The sequence below is a fragment of the Eptatretus burgeri genome, chromosome 15, assembly GCF_056783735.1.
Source record: "Eptatretus burgeri isolate ZD-2024b chromosome 15, Ebu_testis_v1, whole genome shotgun sequence".
Lineage (NCBI taxonomy): Eukaryota > Metazoa > Chordata > Myxini > Myxiniformes > Myxinidae > Eptatretus > Eptatretus burgeri.
The window spans coordinates 25,119,132-25,142,760 of NC_140975.1; the positions used below are offsets into that span (position 1 = coordinate 25,119,132).

Sequence of the window (23,629 nt, forward strand, 5' to 3'; positions counted from 1 at the left end):
TTTATTATTATTTTTTTTTATTCACACAAAAGAATCCTTCCCCAGACAACACTTTGCCAAAGTATTTATATACAGAATAAAACGATACTGAACTGAAACGCAAAATTAGAAGCAATTATTGACCCAAAGTTTGTTCCAACCATTAAAATGGGGCGGTGGGGGGTGGTGGGGGTTGCAGCAGTAATATAAATTCCTTCCCCAACCCCCTTCCCCCCCAAAAGAGAAACAAACAAACCAACACCACATTTACATGTCGGAACATTTTTTGCGCAACTTCCAACAAATGTTCGGGGGGAAATAAAACAATTTATTTAAACAGCATCTACTGGGTATAAGCTTACAAATAAAGACAATCAATTTAACATGAACACTGACCTCCGGCATCGGTTTGAGACAATCTGCATCTGTAAAGAAACAGGGGGTAGGGGAAATCGAAAAGGGCCGATGGGGAGGATTATGAGGGAAAAATTAAAATTTAAAGATTTGATTTTGGGTTTTGTAAGATTGAGGCAAACGACAACTGTTGGGATCACCTGACCAATCCATTAATCCCGAGTGAAAAGCCACCGACTACGTGGATGGCAGAATCCGACGACAGAGCAATATACGACGAGTGGGATTCGAAGATGCTTGGTAAGTATTGACCGTTAGGCAGGGGTCTTGACACGGCCACACGTGGGCTTTCCCGTGATAATTTTTTCCACCATTGTCCGAGCGTAGCTCAACCGTCCGGCCAGTTCCTCGCTGCAGCCGTGTTCCTCGAGAAGGGAGAGGCGGAAGGTGCGGAACTTGCGCTGCTCGTCGATGTAAGTCACCGCCCTCATAAAGGGACACAGGATGAGCTTGGTATGATCCTGAGTCGAGGAGGGGGAGATTGCACAATACATACGTACATATTTTAATTCTTAAACTCCAGAATATTCGCTTCGAACAAAATAAATATAAAAGCTCTGAAAACGAATGACACTCCAGTCACCCAATACCTTGAAAAAGTTAACTTGAAGTGTGCCGTTGTTGAGGTGAAGCACAATGGCACTGCGTGTGCGGAACCAGTTCTTCAAGTAGGGCAGTCGTGCAAGCTCATCACCTTCGCGCATCGGGATGTTCGCGCCGGCTTTCAGAAGGTGTTCACTCATGTAGTTCCGGAAGTATTTCAGCAGCGTTACCTGGAAGTTTGGAAGCAAAGCATCAGCAATGGAGGAAAGCTCTCAGCAACAACCGAGGGCTGACGTACATGCACACACCTGTTCGTTTTAAATCGACAATACCACATCACGACTTTTAAAACTACAAGATCCTGGCTAATAGCAGGGGTTGGGGGGTACTATATTATAAACTTGCAACACCCCATGCACAACCATTTGCAGGTAGTGTATAATAAGCATCACATATAATCAACGAGAACGGCACTCTGACATCAAGACGTCGACAGATTTGCCTCTACCCACATTATACATACTTGTACCAAGTTTGATTTAAATCCCTTCAGCTGTTCTCAAATGACATTTTTACCTGACATGACCTCTGACCTTTTGACACCAAAATACAAGCAGTTTTTCTTTACGTCAATATACATACTTAAAGCAAGTTTGACTTGGATCCCTTCAGCTGTTCTTAAGTTATAACAAAAACCTATGGACTCTGACCTTTGACCTCTTGATGCCACAATGTAATCACTTCATATTTGCATCATACTATATACTATACAAAGTTTAGTCAAAATCCCATCACTGGTTCACAATTTAGTATGGCAAAAGCATTTTTTAACCAAACCTGACCTCTGATCTTTGACCTCTTGCCTCAAAAATCTCATCAGTTAATCTTTGCACCATTATACACATTTGTACCAAGTTTGACTTAGATCCTTTCAAGCCGTTAAATTATCGAGTTACCAAAAACACATCACGGACACATGTACAGACAACCTGAAAACATGCCTTTGGCGACGAACCCAAAACGACTCGTATCACAAGCTTCACCCACTCAGACTTCCTAACTTTTACAATCAAGCTTTTGCCCTGGTGCATAGGAGGCGTGGAGTTGAATCGTTTGGAGACCAAATAACCCCGTCCTGCCGATTAGCGCAATCTGTGTCATGGTGAAACGACGATTGCTACCTTTTTGACGATGGTCTGAGGGAAGTTGCTGAGGGAATAATACACTTCAGACAGGTCACGGTCGATGTACTGCAACTGTTCTCCATCTGGGTAGAGGATGAGGCGGCTGGAGTCGTTGAAAAGCACGCCGACACTGTTGTCGCACAGCGAATAGCCTGCGGGCATTGGAAGTAGAGGAGACAGGTAAGTTTTCTTGCACATAAGAAGACCGATCATTTGATGCATAGTTGCTTCCTCTTCCACCCTCCCCCTTCTTCATCCATTTGAATAAATTATTAGAAGGGACTCACCCAGGCCATACTTGTCAGAATAGTCCACCCACTTGCTGACCCAAAGGACTGGTATAGCTGCAGGATCCTCAGCTTCATCTACAAAGAGTGGAGTGGAATTTAAGCTTCCCACATGAAATATGACAAACACAATTTTGTTTGAAATAAATCATTCACAATGCATTTCATTTTTGTACAAGATTGCTGCCTTGTGATGGTAAAGCTGGAAGAATGACATACAAGTATGTACAGGGTGGTTATCCACGATGGCAAATAACATTCTGCATTGCTGTGACATTCAGGCCATGACAGACAAGTATACTGGAACAGCGTATGGTAGCAAGCACATGACAAGACACAGAAACAAACTAGAGGGTTGCGATCACAGATCGCTGACGATTCCCGGTATAACCAACTCGTCATATTGGACAATGGGTAGGGTAGCACTTGAAATTCTGCCCCAGAAAGAAAAGAAAATTAATGCGAAAAGTAAAAATTGCAAAAAAAATTTATGTTTTTTATTTACAAAAAAAAAAAACAATTGAAAATAGGGGAAAACGAAAAATTAAACAAATTTTTAGCAGCGTCTCACGGAGCGAACGCTGCTCGAAGAACGCTCTGCGTTGTTGTTGTTCTTCTTCTTCTTGTGAAGACAAAACCTTTATATTCGGACTCGGCTCTTATCTACACGATCTCCTTAAATACCAAGCACTTGTACACATCCTCGCATTGAGGGTGCCTTTTGAGAGCGTCTATCATGAACTTTTTTATATATTCAGACACTTGCTTTCAGGTTTCAAAAAGTTCACGTTACTATTTAAAGATTATTCCATTTAATGTATTGTAAATTCGTAAATACACTATTTATTTCATAAATACACTATATTTCATAAATACGTAAATACACTATGACGGGTCTCGCTATTCGCTTAATCGAGGCACGTGACGAAATATCGGCAGTTGTTTTTTTTTTTTATCCGACAAAACCTTTAGGACGCTGCTCTTGGACACATTTGTCCTTGTTTTAAAAAGAGATTGTTTTTCAAAAAGCAGGACACCACAGACACAGACAAAACACTTCACGTCTCCCTCTGCAAACCGGAACAAATTTCAAACATGGTTAAAAGAGGCCGAAAAATGGGAGGTTGGTGGAACAGGACAGGAGCACCACAATATGTGGAGTGGAGTTGCTGGTTATCAGGAAACGGTCTTCATGGGTGTAGTAAAGCTTTGAGGTGGAAATGAGAGGGACCATGAGGTGGTAGTGGGCAGCAGACCAAGAGTCCTGAAGGGAATTGTAAAATAGACTCGGGAAGACCGTTACACATTAGAGAGAGGAGCAAGATGAATGAATGAAGATGCAAGTATTGTGCTGGGACTTTGGGGAAGGTAACAAAGGTCTGCGATCAAGCATTTGCTCGAGTTAAAAAAAAACAAAAGCTTGGATGGGTGAAATCAAGTGAGTGGTGAGAATAAATATTGAAAGGATGGGTAGACTAATAAATATAAGGAGGTGAGAGTCTTTAGGTATTCCAGTTTCGCCCCGAACCAGGTGCATACCTTCACAAATAACCGTGCGCCGAGACGGCTTGGCAGCAAGCAGGCTCTTGAGCTGATTGAATATCTCTGCGATGTCGTTTTCAGAGGCATCTCCAAGTTGCCTAGAGATGTTGGAATACACAAACTTTGGGGGTTATCTTTTGCATAAAGTGTCAGGGCAGGGCGAGGGGAGTACAGGTATTAGAGGTGAAGATGTGTGTGGGGGGGGAGGGGGGGGGTCATGAAAAAGAAAATAATAATTTTGCAAGTCACAGGGTGGAATAAATAAAATAAATTAAATCAACTCAAAAATGTTTTGTACCCATTTCAAACATTTTATTCGAGTTTGGATAAAGATGACCTGCTTTCAGAAATTAATACAAATAGATAACCACCAACAGTAATTTATTTTCATTCTTATGACAACATAAAACCTTGTACTTTCACCCCGCGTTCCGAAGATCACCCACCTGTTCTCTGGAACAGGTTCTTCTTTCTCAGGCTTTATTTGCTCAACGCCTTGGGCGCAATCTAAAAACATGCATAGAAAAAATAGGGGAATGGGAAGGGGGAGGAGTGCGTGTTGGACATCGCATTAGAGACAAACTCAATTGACAAATGCATTTTGGGTAATGATCTTGATGGCTTAAAAAGAGCGCTTTACAATCGGATTAAGGAAGAGGGTGAGTGGGAAGGACACTAGCTTTGCTCATTGTGGAGAAAGCCAATGAATACAAATATACACTTACCCTTGTTGATATCCGACAGAGGCCGCCGGACGGGGGGAACAATAGAGAAACGTGGGGCCATGGTGAGGCATGTTGTGGGTAAACGAGCCGGAAGGTAACCATCAGAAAAGAACTCGTCCTTCAAGAGATCTTCCACAGAGGGCCGTGTGCCTGGGTCTCCTCGCAGCATGCACTTGATCAGTTTGGCTGCCGATGCGTTGAGTGTCTGCCGTATACAAAAAAAAAAAAAAAAGAAAGACGTCAGCAAGAAAGACAGACATTTCTATTTGCAAGTCATGTGGAGAAGCTTCCTGCAAGTATGGATCAACTTGGAGTGTGTGTTTAATTGTGACAGAGGCACAGTGAATGGTTTGGTGAGAAAGGCACCCAAACGTGGCACGACGGGCACGAGGAAGTGTAGCATTAGGGGGAACACACGAACCTGAAATAAGGAAAGGAGGATTCACTCAATAGAAAAAAAAAAAAAAAAAAATGTTCGAACCGTTTGGAGCACAAACATTAGCAATCAAAGGAAAAGGAATTGGCAATTGAGCCTTGAACAAGAGGCTCACAGTCAGTGAACTCACACGTGGCAAGGTGTACTCATTCTTCTTGATTCGCATGTAGGTTTCCTTGAGTGACACGGTCTCAAAAGGTGGTTTACCAACAAGCAATGTATACCTGCCAGGAAGGATAAAAATTAAACTCATTTACAGCAATACCAAGGCTCGCATTTTTTTTTTTATTTAAACCGCTGCACAATTTTTATCCAAACAAAAAGTTACCTGAGGCTCACGAAGGTACTTGTACATACATCACATGCAGGGCAAGGGGACATTGGGAGACACCAATTTTACATGAATTGAAAGGGCATTTGGAGACGATGGACACATCAACAATCAATTGTTATTTGAACATGGGACCCCAGAATCACGAATTACGTGCCAAGATGGGAATGCCAAACAAGTGAATATGGGAGCCAGTCTAACAGCAAGGACTTGTGTTTCAGATCATGTTCTCATCATGAATTACAGGTGGACCTAAACAAGGTGAAGTTTGGAAAGATCATTGTAACATTATTTGGGGGCAATGCCAGATGGAATGTGCATGCCCCAAACGGTTGTAAGGGCAACGAGGGGTCCCTGTATAACTATTTTGATAAAAAGACCAGTATGGAAAACAGTTGTTCATGAGACTGGAATGTATCAAAAACTATTATATAGAGTTCATAAAACATGATATGCCCATGCAGTATTATTATTTATTTCGCATGCAGCATGTGGTTGCTAGTTGCATTATTGCTGGAAGCGCAGCGATGCTGCTGATGCAGTGCCCCGTTTCCAGCAAGCTGGTACTAATTTTGCCGACCTCGGAAGGATGACAGGCTGAATTAACCCACTTGGTGTTTTTTAACAGGACGACAGGGGCTCAAACTGAGGACCCTGAGATCTTAAGCCAGCCACCTTATGGGTTAAGCCAACATCAAGGGTGTGTTCAATTACCACGATTCTTGAAGAGCGCTCATCAAGTTTGGATACGGACACCCAGCAGGATTAAAAACAAAACCTGTCAAAGGGCGGAGGAGCTCCTTGTGAGCCAACGGCCATCCATATCTAGTGCCCAACTGTGTCTGCGGACGTCCTCCTGCAGTTGGGTTACTTCTTATTAGGAGGTTGGTGGCAGGATTTGCACTCCGGCCACCGTAAAACCCTTCATTCCGCAAAACGCAAAAACGCAAAAAAAATCTGAAAAACCACTCCGTGGGAGTACCTCCTGTGCAGCTTCCCTTCGCAGGGCAGCTCACCGGATGACGGGATTGGGGAAAAGCCTTCGGGACCCCCAATCTTTGATAGGAGGGAAACCACGGGGTAACATCCCTGGGTCAGATTGCGGGAGAGTGTGTCGGAGTGGTGCTGAGGTGTCGTCCACCAGACGGCGGTCTCCTTGGGTTAACCTGAGGCGGTCCCTTCGGGTGGGTGCCTGGAATGTCCTATCCCTAAGAGAGGATGATCACCTGTCTTTGTTATCATCTGAGCTCGAGCGTTTGGACATCGGGATTGCAGCTCTCTCTGAGGTTCGGAGACCGGATTGCGGCGAGATAATGGTGGGTGGTTACACCTACTATTGGTCTGGTCGCTCTGATGGTTACCATACCCAAGGAGTTGCTGTAGCTGTGTCCAATAAGCTGACCCCAATGATAATTGAGGTAACACCGGTCAACGAGCGTATTATGAGATTAAGGATTCGTCACTCCTTAGGTGTCATTTCCCTGGTCTCTGTTTATGCTCCGACTGAGGCGAGTGATCTCACCGTGAAGGATGCATTCTACGCCACACTCGAGTTTGTGGTTGATCAGTGCCCCAGACGAGATACACTTCTAGTCTTGGGGGATTTCAATGCATCGACTGGACCTGATAGGGATGGTTATGAGGTGTGTGTTGGTCCCCATGGGTCAGGAACTATGAACCAGAATAGCACTAAGTTCCTCGACTTTGCAAGAAGTCATGGACTTAGGGTGGCTGGTTCATGGTTTCAGCGCCCACAAGCTCATCGCTGGACTTGGTATTCCAACGCTGGCGGTGTGGCAAAGGAGATTGACCATGTCCTCATTGACGGTCGTTGGAGGATGATCCAGAACTGCAGGGTCTACCGGAGTGCTCAGTTCCTCAATACTGACCACAGGCTTGTAGCAACTCTAAAGCTGCACCTTAAATCCTGGAGAATGGTACCATCCCAGCCTAGGCTGGATGTTGCCAAGCTCAGGGATGAGAGAGTAGCTGAGGAGTTTGCGAACAGGCTGAGTGGACACTTGGGGGGTCTGGGTGCTTTGGGGGGTCCTGAAGAGTTGTGGAGCGCCTTCAAGACCACCGTCCTTGATGTTGCCGGTGGATGTCTTGGAACTCACCGCAGGGCAAAGAAGAATTTTGTCTCTCAAGGGACACTGGATACCATTGACCAGAGTCGCAGGGCCAGGCTGAATGGCAGAGCTGAGCTGTTCAGAGAGAGGAGGCGTAAAACTGTACGTGCACTGAGGGTGGACAAGGAGGCCGATGTGCAAGGAATCTGAGAGGGGGTAGAGCATCACCTGTGGACAGGTGATTCTCGTCCCGCTTACAGGGGAATTCGCGCATTACGTTCATCCAAGCCCATCCCTCGGAGCACTGCAGTTCGAGCAGAGAGCGGTAGGCTCTTGACAGAGGTGTCTGAAGTGAAGGCCCGCTGGGCCGGTTACTTTGAGCGGTTGTACCAGGCTGATCCCCCAACTGTCGAGTTGGACGTCAAGGGTGTTACAATCCCTGTTGCTGACCCACGAATCAACTGTGGTCCACCATCGCTTGTGGAAACACGGGCTGCGGTGAACCAGTTGAAACGGGGCAAAGCTCCAGGGATTTGTGGCATCCATGCCGAACTTCTCAAGGCTGGTGGAAATGCTGCACTTGTGTCATTGCATGCAGTTTTGTGCTCTGCCTGGAACACAGGCATCACCCAACTGACTGGAAGAGGGGCCTTGTTGTCCCTCTCTGGAAAGGGAAGGGTGATCGCCAAGACTGCAACAACTACCGAGGGGTGACGCTGCTCTCAGTGCCGGGCAAGGTCTTTGCTCGGATAATTCTTGATAGGGTTCGCCACCATCTGCTTGAGCACCAGCGTCCAGAGCAGTCAGGCTTTACACCAAAGAGGTCAACGATTGACCGTATCCTTGCCCTTCGTGTCCTCACCGAACGCAGACGAGAGTTTCGGCAGGGGCTGCTTGCAGCCTATGTTGATCTCTGTAAAGTGTTCGATTCAGTGAATCGGGATGTCCTCTGGAGGATTCTTGGTCTTCGTGGGGTGCCACCAAAACTGATCGATCTGATGTCTGAACTCTACTCTGGTTCTGAGAGTGCTGTGAAGTGTGGTGGTACCACCTCTGACTTATTTCCAGTTATTACTGGAGTTCGTCAGGGATGTGTACTTGCCCCCACACTTTTCAGCACTTGTATGGACTGGATTCTAGGGAGGATGTCGGAGAGATCAAGTTGCGGTGCATCGTTTGGGAATGTCAAGATCTCGGACCTTGATTTTGCAGACGATGCAGTCATCTTTGCGGAGACTTTAGACATCCTTTTGGGGGCCCTCGAGGTGCTGAATGAGGAGTCGGAGCCGCTGGGATTACGGGTTTCTTGGGTCAAAACTAAGATCCAGGCTTTCGGTGACATCTTGGATGCTGCTGTCCTGTCTGTGTCTGTTTGTGGTGAGGATGTTGAGGTCGTGGAGAGATTCACTTACCTTGGCAGTGATATTCATGTCTCTGCTGGCTGCGAGTCAGAGGTCAATAGACGTCTGGGTCGGGCCTGGGGAGTCATGGATTCACTGGATCATGGGGTGTGGCGCTGCCGGTACCTGTGCGGGAGGACGAAAGTCCGAGTCTTCAGGTCCTTGGTACTTCCAGTCTTGCTCTATGGGTGCGAGACTTGGACTCTGACCAAGGATCTGAGACGGAGACTTAATTCCTTTGGTACCAGGTGTCTTCGGAGAATCCTTGGCTATCGCTGGTCGGATTTTGTGTCCAACGAGCGGTTGCTGAGAGAGACTCGGATGAGATTTGTTACCTGCATAGTCCGTGAGCGTCAGTTGCGGCTGTATGGACATGTGGCTCGTTTTCCTGATGCTGATCCTGCTCACCAGGTTCTCTCAGCGAGGGAGTCTCATGAGTGGAGGAGGCCAGTGGGCCGACCACGTGCCTCATGGTTGCAGCAGGTTGACCATCATCTCAAGGAGATGGGGATGGGCCTGGCATCTGCCTGGGGGATGGCCAGACAGAGGCCCCTGGAGTACCGGCGGAAAGTGGACGCAGCGACGCGTTGTTCTGGCACATGCTCCCATACCTGACCTGACCATGCAGTATTATTTATTTCGCATGCAGCATGTGGTTGCTAGTTGCATTATTGCTGGAAGCGCAGCGATGCTGCTGATGCAGTGCCCCGTTTCCAGCAAGCTGGTACTCATTTTGCCGACCTCGGAAGGATGACAGGCTGAATTAACCCACTTGGTGTTATTTAACAGGACGACAGGGGCTCAAACTGAGGACCCTGAGATCTTAAGCCAGTCACCTTAAGGGTTAAGCCAACATCAAGGGTGTGTTCAATTACCACGATTCTTGTAGAGCGCTCATCAAGTGGCTTGAGCACTCAAGCACTCCATTCAAAACCATTGATAAAGAACTTGGCAAGTGCTATCTTGCTGTATGACAACTGAACACACCACAGGCCTACCCTTTGCAGAATTGAAGTAAAATACTTCAAAATTAGTGAAATGATTTTGAAAATCTTTATTTCAATAAAAATAAAAATACAGCAAAGGTCACTTTGAATTGGTCCAAACCTACGGGAAAATTGTAATTTTTTTTTTTCTAATTGGACCAAAAATTGATCCGAGCAGTGCACAAAGCAAAAGGCCGCTGTTTAGATAGCCCCCCCCAATTATTTTTTTTGCCGTTAATATGATTATTTTGGAAGTTCACAAAACTTTATACAGTATATTTAAGACTAATGCTGTTGTCCAATTCCCCCCCCCACCCCCACACACAAATGCTCCAAGGAGAAAATAAATCACATTGATGTTGCTTCAAATTAATCCACACCTAGGGGAATTTATAATACTGCCTGAATTTAGCACAACAATATCGTTAGCTCGTAAGCCGTTCTGTTCTGTTGATGTTCCACGATCATGAACCAAAAACAGATGGATGGACGACCATGAACCAATTGCTTAACCCCGCTTTCCACTTCACGTGCGTGGGGTAAAACTAGAAATGCTAATATTGTGCTTTCGCAAAGTGAAAGTTTGGAGACGAAGGGAAGGAGTCAACTGGTAACTTGCTTGCATACAATTTTAATGGCACACACACACAGACACACAGACACACAGACACACAGACAGACAGACAGACAGACAGACAGACACACACACCTTGACCGATTGATGCATTAAGGCTGAGAGATTAACTTGCTCAGAGCATGAATTGCTGCACGGGTTGGGGTTTGGCAAGCAGACTGTGGCGTAATGGCTCAAGCAGCGGTTCTTATCCGGGGGTAAATTGACCTCCAAGCGGTAAAAGTGTTGTTTTTTTTTTAATCCCATGGTTCGGGATAAATATACAAATTCCGAAAGTACAAACTGCACATTTGAAAACCTTGAAAGATCATTTCACTGGCTCCTTTGCAACAGACAGGATTCCAACAGAAGGATGGATATTGAAACCGTTTATTACTAATCTGACTGAGATGAATGATGACAACCAAACGAAAGACGAGCCGATTGATCTTCAAAAAACTATTGGTCCGAAACAGATTTGAAAGAGTGGGAGTGAATTTTTGGATGAAACGGACGTTCATTCCCACTCCTCACTCAGTGTGCCTTCGAAGTGGTCGTTCCTTTAAATCACCATGTACCTCTGAGACCGGGTTCTTAGCCATGGCAGCAATGAAGACGAAGGCCGGGAACCGCCTGAAAGCAGACGACGACACGAGTTGCATGGTCAACACCACCTCAAATATATAAACTGATTGAGGTGAGGCAGCAACAATGGTCCCATTGATACTCCTGTGTTGATGTTTTACTTGTGTGCAATATGTTCTCTCTGATCACAGTTTGTCATTGTACTAGGATAAATGTTGTGCTTTCTCTTTTCTTTTTTTTTGCCAAAATTGCATTGGCCAGTCGATGAGTTGAAATAGCCCTAAAGGTGAGGGTAAATGGCTAGTCATGTCGAGCCGAGGGGTAAATGGTAGAAAAAGTTAAAGAGTCCCTGGGTTAGAGCGTCTCTGAGTCTGGGAGGTCAGTGTTTCAAACCATGGTCAAGTAATACCAAAGACTGAAAAAAAAGGGTACATATTGCTTCCTTGCTTGGTCAGTATTGAAAAGGATAGAACATGGACAAAACACTGGGAAAGCATGAGGAAGGTTAGCATTATTAGTTAAGGGCGCAAGTTGATCAGGAAGACATGGCAAACCAACCATTACAACCATTGCCAAGAAACTGCTGTGGCAGCACCAATACTCTGCAAAGAGTATTTGGTACATAAACAACATGAAGCTTTGCAGTTCAAAGATAATGGTGGCAAGAAATGGGAAGACATGCCACTTTGGATCCATAAATGATAACGAACTGTCACTAAAAGCTTCCAACTGGCTTAGTCAAGGACATAAGATCATCAAGAAGACATATCACATTAACATCACCGGAAAACATTGACCGGGTACGAGCCATGTTCACAAGGAGCCTAAAAATGTCGACCAGACAGGCGGAGAAGGAGAATGGAATAAGTTGTCATACAATTTTGAAGGAGGATTGAGGATGGAAGCCATACAAACCTCATGATGTCCAGCAGGTGTTTGCAGATGATTGCGACAAGAGATTTGAGTTTTGTGAACATTTCCTTCAGCGAATTGACAACTGCCCAGGTGTTTTCCATGATGGTGGTTTCGTTGAGCGCAACTGCCATTACTGGTTCGGAAATGATCCTCAAAACATCTGTCCACAATCATTTTGCAGAGAGTGAAACGCGGCCAAAACCGCTTCTTTGGTGCAGACAGAGTTCAACACAACTTGTTGGACCTTACATCCTCCGATACAATGAGCAGACAGAGATACTATCGTATACTTGGAAATGCTTCAAAACGTTCAACAAATTAAGCAATTGGACAATAGTGATGAAACTTTTTTTAAAAGATGGTGTCCCTACACACTTCTCAAATGAAGGTCTTAATTGGTTGGATACCCACTTTCCACAAAGGTGGATCGGGTGAAGAAGACTGATAAGAGTGGCCATCCAGGAGGCCTGATTTAACAAAGTGGGAATTTCTTCTTCTTTTTTTTTTGAACATTTAAAGTAGGGTCTTAATTATGGATCACTCTGAAAACACATCATATCTTTCTTATTAAAAGGATGCTTAACATTTCCGAGAAACTAAAACCGACATTGATAATCCCAACCCAACAATTTTATTCCCACCAACGGGATGCTTACATGATGCATCCCACCGCCCAGATGTCCACCTCGTAGCTGTGTCCCTTCTTGCCAAGCACCTCAGGAGCTATGTAGTTTGGTGTGCCACATAGAGTCTTCTTACGCTGCCCGTCGTACTCTATTTTGGTCGCCAGCCCAAAATCCCCTGCAAGAAAATCCATCAATAAGATTGGTGTGAAAAAAAACAAACAAACAAAAAAAAAAGAGCGACAGACAGACTTACAATAAACAAAGAGTAGAAAGATTCAGTGGCGTAATGGTTAGTGTCCGCTCCGAGTCTGGGAGGTCGGCAGTTCGAACTCTGGCCAAGTCACACGAAAGGCAAAAATACTTGGTCGCCCCAGTGAGCATGGACAGACAAAAAAAAGAATTCACAAAAATATGCTGTTGCTGAGGGTGCTCTGGGAAATGGTCCACCTCAATATGCGTCACCACCCCCAAACTCAGTGACTGTCTGAAGTTTGGTTCCTCATGATTCATTTGTCGGCATGCACAATCTTTGTTCCAGCATATCCATGAACATATTAATAAACCACATACAGACAAGCAGATAAACTCTGAATATAGCAAGCAGAAACGGACAATTTGGACATTTTCTACTTCAGTCAAAACACACCAAAAACATCAAGATTTCAAAACTACAAGATGTGCAGCACACCCACCAATTTTAACTTCCATGTTGTCATTGAGGAAGAGGTTTCCCAGCTTGAGATCTCTGTGCACAATGTTGCTCTTATGAAGGTACTCGCAACCAAGGATTATTTGCCTCAAGAAGTAGCGGGCCTCAGGCTCTGAGATGTCTCGGCGACGCTTGTGCAGCTCCATCATGGACTAAAAGTGGTGAAAAGAAGGAAGAAGAAAGATTGCACAGCCAGAGGGCAAGGGGGCAGTCTGCAAGGGGTATTTATATAAACAATATAATTATTCAGCTCCATCTTCATTCAAATAACTTGGCAAAACAAATACAGATTCTTTAACTGAAATTTTTTTTATTGTAATAAAAAAAATATATATATATATATATGAATAAATAAATATATAATCAGACCCCGACATAAGTGGGGAACACCGTCCTGAAAAATGGCACAAATGTCAAATCCACGAAAGTTGGAGCATAGGTTTCTGGCAGTTTGTGATTCACAAGGGAGGGGGAAATAATAATAAAAAAACCCACAAATGTTGAAGCATTTTATGAAACGCAAATATACACAGGGTCCGACAGCGAGTGTATGTATGTATTATGATTGGTGTAAATTATGACAACACAACAGATATTATATAAACATTTATTTTCTCCAAATTTATTTGCAATATTGGTGATATTTATTTGTAAAATAGTAAAGGTCCAAGTAGTCAAAATGGTCAAGTGTCCGAGCTGTCTGAAGGGTGTGAGGGGTCAAAATGGTGTTAAGGTCTAAGGCATTGGTCCCCAACCTGCAGCCCACGGGACGCATGCGGCCCATGGAGCCCTATACTGCGGTCCGCGAGGACTTTCCAATCAAAACATTTCCATGTAGCAATTTTAAAGGGGTCTACACAATGCCACTGCCGGCCGGCGCCGTGACCTGAAAAGCCTTACAGTGGTCATTGGCAATGTCAACTACATTCGTGCGCATGCTCTCAACCACTGTCAGTTCAAGGAGCTGCTGCAGGAGCTTGATGCAAACTACGGGGATGTCCTGTACTTCTCGGCCGTGAGGTGGCTGAGCAGGGGCTGCACTTTGAAGCGCTTCGAGCCGAAGGACGAGCTGGCCATGTGCCTGGGAATGAAGGGCCCGCCAGTCGGTCACTTCTCAGACTCCCAGTGGCTGGATGACCTCGCCTTCCTCAACATCACCGAGAAGCTCAATGCCCTCAACGTCTCCATGCAGAGAAGAGGCAAGCTGGTCCACAACCTCTATGGCTGCATCCAGTCCTTCGAGAACAAGCTGGAGCTGTGGGAGTCATCACTGCTCTGCAGGGCCAGCACGGTGAGGATGAGACCGTTTTTGAAGGTGAAAGGTATGCTTCAGAGGTGGCCCGTCTGAAGGAGTTCGAGAAACGATTCCAAGACTTCTGCAAGCACAAAGTCAGCTTCGAGATCTTCGCCATGCCCTTCTCATTCGATCCCTTGCAAGCCCCAACGGACCTGCAGGAGGAGCTGATCGAGCTGAAGAGTGACATCGACATCAAGACCCAGTTCCTGGAGAAGGAACTCCAGGAGTTCTACAGGGAGCTACCCCCACCAGACCTTCCCAACCTGATCAAGCATGCCCAGAAGTTGTTTTCCATGTTTGGCAGCACATACTTGTGCGAGCAGTTCTTCAGCAAGCTGAAATACTCCAAGAACGAGAACCGAAACGCCTTGTCCGAAATGCACCTGGAAGACACTCTTCGTGTTGCTTCCTCCCATCTGGTGCCTGACATCAACTCGATCCTGGGAGAGCAGAAGCAGTATCAAGTTTCTCATTGACTCTGAAAATGTTTCTCAGTATCAAGTATCTCAATAAAATGCATCAATTTTTTTCTGGCTCCCAACATCCTTGGGAGTAGTGAATGCGGCCCGTGGGATCAAAAGGTTGGGGACCACTGGTCTAAGGGGTCTGAAGGTTCGTAAAGGTCTTCTCTTTTTTAATACACTGTCAAGGCACGTATGAAAGCTAACACACAGAAGGTTCAACAAGGGGAGCAAGAGACAATATCAGTGGGAAAGGAAGGAAAAAAGTGTGAAACAGACACTAGGAGATCTGTGGAAGGGAGAAGGATAGAGCAGGGTACACAGGGTATTCAAGATGGCCACTACAGGGACTTTCAGGTCCTTGCATGACAAGGACTTTCAGGAAGGAAAGCAGGGAATTTGAAGGAGGTGGGTTTGGGGTGGATTAACGGGGATAGGAAAAAAAATCATGGTTTTGGATGGAGGAAGAAAAGAGATGGTGGTGAACAGCTGTTTTGAAGACCTGGAGGGAAGAGTGGGATTGAAGAGTGTGGGAGTTTGTTCCAAAGGCAGGAAAAAAACAGGGGGGCGGGGGCGAAGCTGGAGAGGAGACGGTAGAAGACAGAAAGACCACCGACCTGCCTGTGGTGAGAGCGAGAGACCCACAGACTCAACCTCATCGTGGGAGATACCAATGATCCTAAATGCCTTGGTTTCCACAGTGTGAAGGCGAGAAAGGTGAGAGGCAAGAGCACTAGCGCAGAGGGGATATTACAATATTGCATGCACACATGAACATGTTAAAACCTCAATGTAGAATGCTGCAGAAGATGGAATATGATACAGCATAACGCATTCAAATTGGCCAGCGACGTTTTCTTTTCACCGATTGCGCAGTAATTGCTGCAATGAGACTCCATCTGTGACCTTGCCATACACTGGAAGGAGACGGCAGAGCTACAACCCAAACGGCTGTTAAAGTCACGGCAAACGGGGGCACTACATTGTGCCGACGATCCCCATGCACAGCAAAACATGTAAAAGGCTGTGCTCTCATTCCTGTGGCATGATATGAGGAATGATAAAGTTCCAGGAATGTTTTTTTTTCTCGAAAGGTGGCAGCACCGACTTGGGTTTCGTAAATGGATGTGCATCGTAATCTTCCTGTCAGTACTGTGTTCGCCATTGTATCGATCGATTGCATTTTGTAGCTGATCCTGGAGTTTTGTGAAAATTACAAGTGTTGCAAACATGTGAGGATGAAAGGCACAGAATCAAGTTTTTGGTAAAACTAAATGAAAGAGCCACGGACATTTTCGACAAGTTGAAGCAGGTGTACGGGGAAGAGAATGTCAAGATCACGTGTTTGCGGAAGGGGGAAATCGACTCGAATGTGGGTGGCAGTCAGGATGCCAATCGATTGCCAAAACAGCCAAAAAAATAAAATGTCAAATGGGTGAGAATGTTGGTCCGATTTAACCAGGGTTTGTGACAGACCGATAGCAGACCAGTTGAACTTGAACAGAAACTAAAATTGATTTTAACTAAAAAAAACTCCATGAGAAAGGTGTGCACCAACATGGTCCCAAAGAACCTGAGCAACAAACAACAAAAATAAATTAATGTTAAAAAAAAAAGAGTCTCCAGCTTTGTTCTGACCTGTCAGAACACGTTCAGTCAGGTCACGACGTGTTCAACAAAATCACAGGAAATGAGACCTGGGTCTACCAGTTCAACCTAGAAACAAAAGGCCAGTCTCCAATGGATAACACCCTCATCGCCAAGACCGAAAAAAAAAGCTCATCCCTCAAGAACTCATCCCTCACACGCCAAAGTCAAAATGGTGCCGATTTGTTTTTTTTAGATATCAAAGGGATCGTCCTGGGTGTGCTCTGGCTTTCAAAAGGAATTAGCCACTGTGGCTAATCCAGGTTTGGAATGATTAGCCACAGGAGAAAAGGAAATAGCCACATATTTTATTAAAAAGTTTTTTTTTTTTACCAATATTAAATAAGTTAATTTTAAGGTCGATGTGTGAGTTTGATGGGTGAGGTTGGTTGGATGAGCGAGTTGGATTGTTCAGATTGGTTGGATGAGCGAGTTTGACGTGTGAGATTGGTTGAATGAACGACCATCAGAGGAGGTGGTGATTGTGAGGGATGGTGGTGGTGGTGATGATGTGCGTGCGTGTGTGTGTGTGGGGGGGGGGGTATGGTCGTTGGGGATGGGGGTGGTTGTGGACCAGGATTGGACCAACCTCATGCCAGTCAAACTCACTCATCCAACCAATCTCACCCAACAACTTCACTCATCCAACCAATCTCACCCATCAAACTCACTCATTCAACCAACCAAAGTCACCCATCAAACTCACTCATCCAAACAAACTCATCCTACTACAGGTACTACTACTGATTGTGTCAAAACTCACCTGGCATCCACTGCCCCAACGAAGCATGTAGCGCCAAATCATTCCGGGGAAAAAAAAATATTAAAATAAAATTTCCCAAAAAATTAAAATATAATTTTGAGACGAGAATCATGGGAATCATGCGTAAGTTTGGTCGATTTTTTTTTACTAGAAACTAGTTTAAAACTACTAAAGTTAGTATATACAAGCTTGTACGAAATCACGCACGATTCCCGTAATAAAAACATACAAAATGGCGGCCGTCTCAACGAAGGTTGAATTCTGTGCTAAAATCACCCAAAATTCGTCGAAAACTGGTTAAAAAAAAAAAAACACTAAAACATGGATTTGCCACAGTGGCTAATGGGTGGTTTAAAATATTAGCCACAGGGAAGGGGGATTCGCCCTGTGGCGAGCGGCAGCGCACACCCAGTCGTCCACATGGAATTTATTCCTTCAGGACAAACAGTGAACCAAGCATTTCACCGTGAAGTTTTGGAATGTTTGAGAAGACACGTTTTGCTCATCAGACCAGTTCACGCCGAACAAGTGGAGTCTCAATCACGACAATGATCCTGCACGCAAGGCCCTCTCCGTGAGGCAATTATTGACAGAGAAATCACTGTGCTGGAACATGCTCCCGACTCTCCTGACTTGGCTCCATGCAATTTTTTTTTTCTTGTTTCCAAGACTGAAAAGTCCAATAAAAGGAACTCACTTTGTTCCCATCAATAGAATTGTTCCAGAGAGCTGTGACCGATGAGCGAAATGTCATTTTAGACAGCTTCAAATGGTGCTTTGAAGCATAACAGCGACGTTGGTAAGTATGTATACACTCTCAAGGAAATCATTTTGAAGGTGACCACCAAACATAATCGCTACGTTGACGATAAAATTCTATATTGCCTTCATCCTGGAACTTTGTCAGACCTCGTAAGCCTGCCATTCAAGCTTTAATAACATTGCAGGAGCCTCCCAAGGTGGTCGCAGTGAGCTCATCGTGATGGTGACGTCTTATTTTGTATACAGTAAAAGGTTGCGGAGGTAGTGTCATTGACTGAGGGTACGACTGTGCTGATGATGACATTAGGAATATTTGGCACAAGCTTGGAGAACTCCATTTTTGATCCTTTATTCCCAACAGTGAAGTGTTCCTCTCTCGCTGCGGTATGGCATTGCAGACAACAGAGTTCCTGTGGCAGGTGACGTTTATTCACAGACCGCACAGTTAAGGGATTCAATCTGTTGTATTACATATAGCAACTTCCAACTTTTAGTTGCAGCGTACAAAAGACACAGAAATACCCACTGGCTACAACAAGTGTTAGTCAAAGGCGGAAATAGCCATTTTACGGTTTAACCATAACATCTCTTTTCCCGGCTGCAAAAATCTTCATAAATTGTGTAATGGAATCTGAAGTAGAGTGTGTGTGCGTGGCAGGCACTCCCTATTGGTTAGAACTCTTGCAACAAAAGAAGAGATATTATTTGGCATTTTAAGAAAAGGTAAACATGCCAATCTACCTCTTCTGATGAAGGCCAGTGGAACGCATCCACAAATAAATTATTTTCCTAAGGGATGGCATTGCCTTCAGGATATTGCAGGTAGCAAACTAATTCTATTCACCCTCTCATTTGCTCAAGCTCATCTGCCTGGAAAAATCAACAAACATCACTGCCCTGCATAAAGGTGCAAAAACAGATCCCTGCAACTAAGGACCAATCAGCCTTCTCCCAATCATCAGCAAGGTTATGGAATCCTTCCTCTTCTCTCATGGCTTGATTTCCGATCATCAATTTGGATTCAGACCAGGTCACTCTACCCTGGATATGCTGCTTCGACTCTCCCAACAATAGATGGAGGTCCTCAATGTCAGACATAAAATCAGAGCCATAACCCTAGACACATCACGTGCTTTTGACACGGTCTGGCACCCTGCCCTGCTCACCAAACTCTTCCTATGGTATCCAAGGCCATCTCCACTCATTGCTCGCAGACTTCCTCTCCTGTCGCCCCAGAGTTTTCATCCCTCTTCCTGTCCAGGCTGGAGTTCCTCAAGGTAGCGTTCTGGGCCCTGTTATTTTTCTGGTTTTCATCAATGATCTCTCCGACTCTGGAAAATCCTCTTTATCTCTTTGCTGATGACTCCACCTTCTGTCGTTCAATCTGCCATCCCTCAGACCGACAAGCAGCAGCTTCTTCGCTCACTGCAGATGTGATTTCAATCCTGACAAATCTCACACTCTCACCATGTCTTTCCATAAGGACCGTTTGGAACCCCCCCCCCCCACCCACCCCATCGACTTTCTCAACAATCCTTTGGAAGAAGTCCTTTCTTTCAAGCTTCTGGGTCTCACTATCTGCAATTTCCTGGGAAAACCACATTTCCAACCTGGCCTCCAAAGCCAGTCGCTGACGAGGAATCCTCCATCGTGCAAAGTCCTTCCTCGGCCCACCTGAACTCCTGACCACTTACAAAGCTTTCGTCCGCAGCCTGATGGAGTCGTGCTCACCCCTCTGGGCTGGTGGTGCTCTTGCTTCTCATCTTTCTCAACTTCACGCAACGGAAACCAAGGCATTTAGGATCATTGGCATCTTCCGTGGTGAGGCCGAGTCTTTGGGTCTCTCACTCTCACCGCAGGCAGGTCAGTGGTCTGTCTTTGACAGTCTCCTCTCCAGTCTCACCCCCCCTTCCCCCCTGTCTGCGATATGACCCGCTCCCCCCACATTTCCGCAGGGCGCTCAAGGTCCTTCAACAACCCCCTTCTGATAAAACCACCAAAATCACGAATCACTGCTCACCTTCACTCTTTCATTTCTCCTTTTTTTTTCCCCCGCTTTGGAATAAACTCCCTCACTATTCAATCCCATTCTTCACTCAAGGCCTTCAAAACAGCTGTTCACCACCACCTCTTATCGACCACATCCAAATCCTCGATCTTCTCCACCCTCGTTAATCCACCCCAAACCCACCTCCTTCAAATTCCCTGCCTTCCTTCCTGAAAGTCCCTGTAATATCCATCTTGTATAACACATGTCCCTCGCCCCATCCCTATCCCTTCCACAGATCTCCGAATATCTCTGTTCCCCACAATTTTGTCATTGCCACTCCTGCCCCTCTTGTCATGCTCCCCATGCTATGCATTGTGTTAGGGCCCTGTCACACCTTGATGTTTTAGCCAGCGTATGAAAACTTTACCGAATACGCTGGCACACGTCGAATACGTTATGGGTAAGTTTTGTATACGTTAACAGCACGCTGAAGCACGCTGGCATACGTCGACAAATTTTCAGCATGTTGAAAATTTTTCGACGTATCTAGCATATGACGCACACATTCTGCATACGCTGGCCATAAGTTGTAGGCACGTTATGCGATCGTTGACACACGTTACTTGTAAGTTACTCACACGTCGAGGTAATGTTTAGCGTCAGTGTTCCAGACTCCCTGTTTTTTTTTCTTCGGTATGACGGTCATGTTGACACTTCGATTTCTAGTGCGGTTACGATTTAAATCGTTGAGCGGCAGCCTATTAATTATATTTTATTATAACCACACTACAAATCGAAGTGTCAACATCACAGTCATACCGAAGAGAAAAAAAAAAAAAAAAACAAACAAAAAAAAAAACAAGGAGTCTGGAACACCGACGCCAACCATTACCTCGACGCGTTTCGACTTATGAGTAACTTACAAGTAACGTGTGTCGACGTGTGTCAACGATCGCGTAACGTGCCTATAACTTATGGCCAGTGTTATGCGGAACGTGCGAGTCATACGTCGAAAAATTTAAAGCATGGAAAATTTGTCTAACAGCTTGGTGTACTACGATGTATGCAGTTAACAGCAACAAAAAAAAAAAAAAAAAAAAAAAAAAACTTACCCATAAGTCAGTATACGCTGGCTAAATCGTCAAGGTGTGACAGGGCCTTTAGCTCTCATATGAGCCTTGACAAAAATAAAAAAATATATATACAAAACAAAAAACGCTTCTTTGAAGTTGGAGAGTCTGAGCCTTTCCAAAAATGCATCTAAAAGCTAGTAGTTATTACACGTGACAACCACCAAAAGTTATAACGGGTTATATTTATTACATACGTGTTAGAGTGTTGCAAAATTAATGGGAAGAGAAGGGGAGGGATGATAAAGAGGAAGGCATGTGGATAATACAGGAAGGGGAGGGGAAAAACAAAGAAACTAAAACTAGAATGGCACTCGGTAGAGCGCATACCTCCGCCATGCAACGCCTGATCCATGAGAACATATCGGGCCCAATACATTTTGAGATGTCGTACTATATATCGTTTTTGGCCCCATCTCTCAATAGTGAAGAATAACTTTAAAAAAATTATAGTAGTCAGATTCAGATCTTCACCAAAACATAAAATCATTTGTCCTCGTCACACTGAACCTGGCCACCAAATTTAATCTGGATCCATCCACAACTTTGAGATATCCTGCAGACAGACAAACAGAGGGGTGAAAAAAAACACAACTTCCTTCACCTTCGGTAGTGGAGGTAAAAATGCCATGTTGGCATACGCAGATTTTGACCACCAGTACCGAACTTTCAAAATGATCTACGAAGGCCGACGAATCCTTTTGCACATTCCGTGTGTGTGTGTGTGTGTGTGTGTGTGTGTGTGTGTGTGTGTGTGTGTGTGTGCGTGTGTGTGTGTGTGTGTGTGTGTGTGTGTGTGTGTGTGTGTGTGTGTGTGTGTGTGTGTGTGTGTGTGTGTGTGTGTGCGTGTGCTTACCTCGACTTGGGAAAAGTCTTTTAAACAGTATCGTCAATATTTTAATGGAGTGGCAATTTCAAAGAGGTTAACCGTAACCATCACGTTCTTGTGTGCAAATCATACTCAGAAATACGAGACATATCTGTGGATGTGAGGCGTCGAGTTCCTACAAGTTCCTCTTAAACACAAGCAAGCAGCGAGTGACGCACAAGCACTTCTCCTTTCACCAATAGATGCAAAAATTGAATAAAACTTCTCTTGCGGCACCAGAACCAAACTATATTCGCAGGGGCCCATCTCTCTCTCTACCCCAACATGATTGACAGTAAATATAATTTTTAAAAGTTGATTTTAAAAACTTATCCTGTGCATTCAAAAGCCCCAAATATGACATTCCCATCGGTATGCAGAAGCATCCAAAGCAGATACGGAGTTTCCCTCCAAGTATTTGCGGCGAAGCTTTGAGAGTTATTTTAGGGGGCAAACCCTATCTTGCCCGCACCATACAAGTTTGACCAAAGATTGCCCGGTCTCGGGGGTTCTGCGCATGCGCCGAGCACGTTGGAGGGGGGGGGGGGGTCATTTTGAAATCTCCTGTTGACGACGGGATATATAAAAAAAAGTTGGTCCAAACGGCCAAATGAAGGCCCAAAGTGATCGCTTCCAGCCAATCAAATCAACGGGTTAGTCGTGTTAGTCATGTCGATCAAAATAAACAAATAATAATTACACATTTATACAGCACGTGGTTTGCGGTTTACACTCAACACGACGAGGTCACGTGGGGTCATGAGGTCGAAGCGCACGAGCCGAGATAGACCTTAAACCACCGTCTAGGATTAGTCACACGACTCACCCGGCGGCGGCACAGCTCCAGGACGACGAACACGAAATCCTTATCTTCGAAGAAACTGTGGAAACCGACGATATTGCCGTGACGTAGGGAACGATGGATGGCGATCTCCATGGTCATCTTCTCCTTCTGGTGAGGTTTCAGCAGCATCGACTTGGGCACCACCTTGCAGGCAAACACCTCGTGCGACTCCACGTCCGTGAGCTCGTAGCAGCGGGCGAAGCCGCCCTTTCCGAGAAAACGACCGCGGATATATTTCCTGCGAGTGTTTGGATCCACTAAAGTGTTCGGTATCTCTTTAACCGGAGCCGTCGTCTCCGCAGCGGCCATTTCGGCGAAAAATAAAAACAAAATAAAAGCAGAACGGCACGTCAACGACTACAACAAACGGATCTCGGCTCTATGGATAAATATCACCAAGCTGCCGGCTGGCCGCGGCCCTCTGACGGAATATTTTAAACAAAAAAAGCGCCGTTACAATCCTCTCCTCCTATTGGCTCGTTTAACATCATCTCTTGAACCTGATTGGCGGACTTCAGAGGTT

The 23,629-nt window shown here is 45.1% G+C and overlaps 2 protein-coding genes across 2 annotated transcripts in view; both read right to left on the reverse strand.

Moving 5' to 3' along the window:
• PLK1 (polo like kinase 1) lies at nucleotides 1-23,556 on the reverse strand. The gene is made up of 11 exons (XM_085858424.1): nucleotides 23,089-23,556; nucleotides 13,328-13,496; nucleotides 12,666-12,810; nucleotides 5,241-5,334; nucleotides 4,675-4,879; nucleotides 4,396-4,456; nucleotides 3,947-4,047; nucleotides 2,408-2,485; nucleotides 2,118-2,272; nucleotides 984-1,166; nucleotides 1-854 (listed from the first exon to the last, which is right to left on the reverse strand). Exons 1-11 carry the CDS (start codon nucleotides 23,413-23,415, stop codon nucleotides 648-650), a joined length of 1,725 nt encoding a protein of 574 aa, XP_085714550.1. The 5' UTR covers nucleotides 23,416-23,556; the 3' UTR covers nucleotides 1-647.
• Nucleotides 1-23,629, reverse strand: part of LOC147011766 (uncharacterized) — a 369,804-nt gene that overhangs the window by 99,906 nt on the left and 246,269 nt on the right. The window lies entirely within an intron of this gene.

Coding starts and splice junctions, on each gene's coding strand:
- PLK1 (XM_085858424.1), bottom strand. CDS start 23,415: ATGGCCGCTGCGGAGACGACGGCTCCGGTTAAAGAGATACCGAACACT. Junction 4,880..5,240: donor ATGAGTACACCTTGCCACGT/GTGAGTTCACTG, acceptor TGTATACGGCAG/ACACTCAACGCATCGGCAGC. Junction 855..983: donor TTCAAGTTAACTTTTTCAAG/GTATTGGGTGAC, acceptor TCCTCGACTCAG/GATCATACCAAGCTCATCCT.